The sequence below is a fragment of the Pelobates fuscus genome, chromosome 7 (assembly GCF_036172605.1).
Source record: "Pelobates fuscus isolate aPelFus1 chromosome 7, aPelFus1.pri, whole genome shotgun sequence".
NCBI classification, from domain to species: Eukaryota; Metazoa; Chordata; class Amphibia; order Anura; family Pelobatidae; genus Pelobates; species Pelobates fuscus.
In genome coordinates, this window is record NC_086323.1 from 175,112,419 (window position 1) to 175,119,652 (window position 7,234).

The 7,234-nt window shown below is 36.9% G+C and overlaps 1 protein-coding gene across 2 annotated transcripts in view; it reads left to right on the top strand.

Moving 5' to 3' along the window:
- Nucleotides 1-5,028, top strand: part of PPARG (peroxisome proliferator activated receptor gamma) — a 72,525-nt gene extending 67,497 nt beyond the window's left edge. For both annotated transcript variants that reach the window (XM_063426938.1, XM_063426937.1), the window contains exon 8: nucleotides 4,584-5,028. In XM_063426938.1, coding sequence (XP_063283008.1) covers nucleotides 4,584-4,831 — 248 coding nt within the window. In that variant the 3' untranslated portion in view covers nucleotides 4,832-5,028. The remainder of the gene's footprint in view (nucleotides 1-4,583) is intronic.
- Nucleotides 5,029-7,234: the final 2,206 nt, after the last annotated feature.

A 7,234-nucleotide genomic window follows, 5' to 3' on the forward strand; every position in this document is an offset into this window, starting at 1 on the left:
ATGTAAGAAAAATTGGCTAACTTTAAAAATCTTGAGTTTCAGAAGTCACTAGTAAAAAAATAGTTGAGTAATAAATATGACCGTAAAATCATCAAATAACAGAAAACAACACAGCAATAAAAATTATGTGCAGGATACAGCAGCGTATATTACTCTGCTGTTCTAGGGGTTCTTGGGCAAGGAGGTGCATATTAGGGTAGCTGCCTTCATGGTACTGTGGACTATAAATCTTGCTGGCTGAGAATAATGTGAGTTACAGTCCACTACACAGGTATCCCTAAAGCCCTAATGCTGCTCTAAATGCCTCATAAATTATCTGGTTTGAATCGCACAGTAAAACCAAAGCACTCTCATGAATGCAGTGCTGTTACATTTTTGACAATAACACTCAGCATTTGAAATTGCCATCTTGATTACGCTATTTTGAAAGTGACTCATGCATAAAGCAATATGAATGTGCTTTATTTCCTCCACAATAGTTGAATACCACCACTGTCATGGTATGAGGGGATTAAACCACACACACACACACACACACACACATCTGTTCATGCCCCCCACCTGCCCCACTTTCAGTGGGACAGTCCCAATTTTGGGGTGCTGTCCCACCATCCTGCTTTAGTTCCCTGGGGTCCTGAAACTAGGGACACCGGAAAACTGTTTCCGAGCAGCACCGTGTGAAGGCGGGCACTAGCAATGCATGGAGCACTTCAGATGTGCTCCCTGCATGTTGCTGATAGCTGGCAGTTGGCCCGGCTGTTTGTCTGGTGGCAGGCCTGTCCCATTTTTGGTTTGGCCTGCCCCCTTTTTGGACTAGAATACCCTCTCCTGAGCAGTCACACACAGTATGGGCGTTGCTAGTGACACTGCTCACATTTCTGGCAACGCACCATCCTGGCACCATAACCACTACAGCATGTTTGTAGTGTTCCTTTCGATTTGCAAAATAAATGTAAGTTTGTTTTTACCATTTTTTTTATAACAAGTGGAAATGCTGTTCTTGGTGCCATATTCTCATCACAAGTTCACAATAATGTTTGCTCTTTATCTCTGCTTGAGAATTCAAAAAGAGATTGCCCCTATAAAATATATCATCCCATTCATAAAAATTTATTTTGCATTTCTGTCTATCGAGCATAAAGAAACATTCATGTAAAGAAGTTAATACAAATATCCCACATCTGCTTTAAATGATGCATGAGAACATGAAACGATAATCTAATCATATTAAATAATGTTGAGAAGCTAAGTATAATATTTTTTTGCTGAAACTGACTAGTGACTCATTTGGCAACAGTTTTTATCTACAATTAAACTGATAGAGCAATTAATTACAAAAGCCTGCATAGTTTTTTATGAGTTGGAAATGGTATCTGTGGATATAATCTTATCTGCGATTTCTTAACGTCTCAGCTCTTACAAAAGCCACATATTGAATGAATGCAATATGTGTGGGTTTTATACCCTGGGAGGTAACCTAACAAGCAATGCTAGGGAAGAATTCTATAAGTGGGGCAATTACTAGACTTGTGCATATCAAGAAAATTATTTCCAAAAATCTAAAAAAAATTCCGCCCCCCCCCCCCCCCAAATTTTGGCTAAATGTCAGTTTGACTTGGCAGAATTTTTGTACCGAAATCCCGATTAAGGAAATGAATCAGGCGAACGAAATGTGCACGAAAATGGGCCCATAATATTATGTATATATTTTTCCATAAGCTGACAGGAGCATTTTTCAGCCATTTGTTTTACAGATCAAATGAGAAAAAGTAATCAGTAGAGGGGAAAAAAAGGAAAATTAAGTAAAACCAAAATATATTTATATGTTACATATATTTTTATGTTTTTACTGCTCCTTTGGTCTATCAATTATATCCTCTTTTGGCACAAAACGCGTACCAATAATACTCAACCATTTAGAGTTTTGGTTTGTTTGTCATTTGGGTACATATCTGCACAGACTTCAGGAATTCGACCCGAACGGCCCAAATTCAGATCAATTGCGGATTGGACCAAAATAAATCTACAATTCTAGCAATCACCATGGAAACCAGTTGAATGGTTCGGCAAACCGCTCCATTTGTAGAACTTTTTTCCACATACATTTTTTTATACGCAACTCCGGATCTTGCTTATTGTAAAGACCTTTTAAATGTTTTAAATGAACTTTCATAAAATGTACTTCCTAATAAAATGATAGCATTTGCAGGGGCAATATTATAACCAGACATGGGAAACAGCTGGTAGATGCAGACAATGCAGAAGGGCTGTTTATTGTTTAAAAAATATATTTTATTTTTTTAAGTATTTTGAGGAGGTTGATTGTAGCAGATGCAACATACCTAATAGAACCTTCCGACAACTTTACACAGTTTAGAGAATTTTTACACCAGCCACAGTAACACTGCTTTTAACCCCTTAAGGACACATGACGTGTGTGACACGTCATGATTCCATTTTATTCCAGAAGTTTGGTCCTTAAGGGGTTAAACATGTTAGAAAAATTGATCAAATTCTAAGATTAAGCAAGGCATACTGGTCATAGATGTTTGCTTGAACACCTAATTACTAAAGGAACTTGCAGGTCCACGACTGTCATCCATATAGCCCAACTAGAGAAATCATCTTCCATTTTCATCTGTTATAAACGCTTGCCCATCTTCCCCACATACATGATGGGAGCTCATAGGGGTCCAATTGCAACTCCTTCCTGGTAATATAAGTGTATGTTTCTTGGGGGGGGGTTATACAATGGAGGTGTGATTTAATGCTCTTCATTGCTGCATTATTTTGCACGTGATTCTTTGTATGTTTTTCAGTACTACAAACCGAATTAAGCAAACTATAGCTGCACTGTCACAAGAAAATACATATATGTCCTAATCAAAGAGCATGTATTGGTAACAGCTCGCTGTAGTGGTTATAGTACTTGAAGTGCTCCTTTAAATTCCACATTAATAATAGAATACAATACTAAATAATTATTTTAAATAAGCTGCATTAACCCTATATAATGTGCCCTTCAATGACAACTCAAATAAACCAAGTCAAGAAATAATAGTAGAACACTAGAATTGTACAACACCCTATACTTACCTGACATTTTTTTTTTCTCAATTTGGCTTCAAAGAAAAAAGAAATAAAAATATAGAATAATAAAAATAATGGCGCAATGCTAAAACGTATCTAATTAGATGTTACCTTGTTGTAGCTCTGAACAGTACTAAGGTATACATTACTCAATTACTTTATTGTATATACAATAAAGATACAATAGTGATACAAAGTTGCATGAAGTGTGGTGGTAGAATATATATTAGAACAACATAAAATCAAAGTGTCTAAACAATTGCAAGACTCTGAGCCCAGCCTCGACCCTAAATATGCATGGTATAAGGCAGGGGTGCCCACAAGGTAGATCCACAGATGTTTTAAAACTACAGCTTCCATGATGCTTTGTCATGCTTTATCATTCTAAATGCATGCAAAGCATCATAAGAGTTGTAGTTCTACAACCCTTGGCATAAGGCAAAACATTCAGCCTGCAGACAGACTGCCAATCCTTTCATGGTGGGTTTCAGTGCTCAACAGGGAAGAGAAAACAACTGGCCGGTAGCAGTGATCTAAAATTTATCTATGCACTAAGGTAAATGACATGTGCGGGCACTCTCAGTACAGTCCACTTGTATAGAACACCACAATGGGGAAAAAATGAGAGATGTCCATGACTGCCACCATTCCACCTCAGGCTCTACCCCCTATGTTATTAATTTTGCTCTAATAGGCTTCCTCCAATCCATCATCCCTCCTCTAGTTGCTGTTTTATAACAATCATAAAATAAATGTAGCAACAGTAAGAATTCGTAAGCACCAATACATTTTACATAATCTGAGATACATTGCTTCCTTCACACTAGTAAAAAAAAAATGTCAACTTAACAGTCATTAATATCAACTAATAATAAAAAAAAGGACATTGTACCTGGCATGTGCTTTCAGAACTAAATTTTATTTATATATCACAATAACATATAGTAGGTCATGAATTACAACATTACAGTAGTGTGCTGCTCAGAAGATGACCAAATAGTAACAATACTGTTTATTGACAAACACGTGACATAGGTATATATAAAGACATATTTGACTGTATGCATCGTAATTAACATTATAAATATAAAACAGAAACAAATATATCCCTCTAAATTAGATCTAACAGGTTTTCGAAGGTTTCTCTCCGACACCACCGTGTATATAAACAAGGGCCTATATACTTGTTACCATTGGGGTTGAGTTTTTTGTTTTTTTTAGAAATAAACACATTTGTAATTCATTACCAGTCGATACTACATAACACTGTAGAATATATAACATTGTTTTAGTAGTAATGTGTAGTATTAGTACTATTAGTAATACTGTCATACAAAGATGACTATGAATATATAGAGGTTTTGTTGGTTGCGGAGGTAATCAGTGTGCATTACGTTTGGTCAACTAATACAGGGTACAATATAAAAGTAAAAAATATGACAGTATTATCCATTTCAATAAATTACATCTAATTTGCTATACTTTTTTCACAGATCGACCTGGACTAGTGAACGTGAAGCCAATTGAAGCAATTCAAGACAGCTTACTACAATCCCTGGAACATCAGCTTAAATTAAACCATCCAGACTCCTCTCAGCTCTTTGCCAAACTTCTCCAAAAGATGACGGATCTAAGACAGGTCGTGACAGAACATGTTCAGCTCTTGCAAATTATCAAGAAAACGGAGGCAGATATGTGTCTACATCCTCTCCTACAGGAGATCTACAAGGACTTATATTAAACATATCATTTTGGTCATGGTTATATCTTTCTCCTATTTGCACTATTTTCATGAGGGAAACAGTAAACAGCCAAAATATTACTGTGAAACAGCCATAAAACAAGACACAAAGCTTTAGTTTAACAAAGTTTATTTTATGTAATGGTTTATATAAGCACATGTACAATTTTGTTTAATATTAAAATGTTTTAAGACAATGGTGTTTTTTTTTTTTTTTTTTTTTTTTTAAGGTGTTTCCTAAGTACTATTTTACTGTACTGTTGCAAGATTGATCATGGAACCAGTTTGGAGCTGTAATACGCCCTGAAAGGTTTTATCATTACAAAGTTAGTGAATCCCAAAAGATAGTGGTAATATTACCTCTATAGCATTCTTCTCTGTCTTCTGAGCCAATGTACTCCCTGGTGTTAGATTATTTTTTACCCTTCATGATATATATCCATATGAGCTGTCTTTATAACTGTTAGTGATGTCCCGGACCTTGCCTTGCATGAAGAGCCTGTCTTATGTTACCCTGCAGCCACTTATACTTATGCAAAACTTCCCAGGACACCATAAATACTCAACCCTGTCTGGTCAAGCTTAGACAATGCTGCCTTCTAGGGAAGTATCCCAGGGGGCTAGTTAGTACCTGGAGAGCATTAAGATCATGGGTCTACAGCCCATACACAAACCCATCCTACTGTCTTGCATTACAGAGTCATAGCCCCTAAAGAATTATATCCTTTTGAGGTATTATATACTTTTAAGTCATATCTTCATATTTTGAGATTAAAATGAGTTATCACACACACACAATAAAAAATCATCCTCTGCCTTAATACACAATTTTAATTACAGACTCCGTTCATAATATGTTATAGAGTGACAGCCTGGTGAATGTTTCAAAACATTAGATGTGCGCATTTGATGTGTGAGAAACTGCCAAAAAAAAACCTCTAAAATAAGAGTACAATGATCATGGTCCTAAATTACAACTCATCAAATGATTAAGGAACACTCTATTACAATAAAATAATTTCATAGATATCTTCACAAAGAAAGCATGCATGTAATCATTTTTGCATGTTTCCTTTGGGGATATGTGGAATGTTAGATTGCAATAGCTTCAGATCTACTATATGCAGCTACTGTAAGCCCTCTTCTTACTTAGGACACATTCTCATCTCTGCCAGGGAATGCCCAATCAGAGGAGTCTTATTGAGTAGCCTTGTGAACCATAAAATTACAGACTTTCCAGAGAGCTGTATTGAGAAATCTTTGCACTTAGGTGCTCTGGGCAATTTCTTACCTTTTGAATTTTGCTCAATGAAACTTAACAACCAGGAAGAAGAACCTTCTGGCAGTCTGATTGACAGCCGTGGGGGGTGTAACTGGGTTTAATTATTAAAGTGGAAATTTCTGTTGAAATCTGCACTTTTCCAAAATGGAAATAGACACTCTTCTCCTTTTACAGAGAATTACTAACTGCACATAGGCAAAAAAAGTTTATTGGTCAATATACACACTACCGTCTCAAAAACAGCTCGCATCCTCCTTTATTGAACACCAGACACGGCTCAGGTGCTGGTCCAGGCCGTTGTCCCCTTGTCAGTGGTCTTACGTGTTTCCAGATTGCATTGCTGCAATCTATAATGAATGCAGTGGCAAGGCTCATTTTCCTGTCCGCCCTCACCTCTCCCCTCTGTCAGTCCCTACATTGGCTTCCAGTTAGATATAGGGCTCAATTTAAAATTCAGGTACTTGCTTACAAGTCCCTACATAATGCAGCTCCCACCTACCTATCCTCCCTAATACACAAATATGTCCTGTCAAGGCCTATGCGCTCTGCTGAAGACCTACGCCTATCCTCTGTCTGTACTCCCATATCTGATGCTCGCCTCCAAGTCTTCTCCAGGGCTGAACCTTTTCTGTTGAACTCCCTTCCCTTCTCCGTTAGACTTTAACCCAGTCTCCACTCCTTAAAAAAAAAAAAAAAATCTTTGAAAACACACTTCATCAGAAAAGAATATCATTTAAACTGCGGTTGTTTTTTATCCCCCCAACCCCATGACTCCTCTCCTGCAACTGTCAAAAATAATCTACTAAGTTCTAGCAACCTATTTCATTACCTTTACTTATACCCTTTGTGTATACCCCACTCCATCTAGCATTGAGCAGGGCCCTCAACCCCTCTGTTCTTGTGCGTCCATTTGTCTGGTTAAAATGACGTGTCTGTGAGGCTACCTAATGTACAGCGCTATGGAATTTGCTGGCGCTATATAAATAATAAAATAATAATTTTTAAAAATCTATAAGAAAAGTCTAAATTCACTGAATATGATCTATATGCACACTTGCAATTTAACCCAAGGCCTGATGGTGTTCAAACAAATGCAAAGAATAATCAAGGAAATCAAGTGT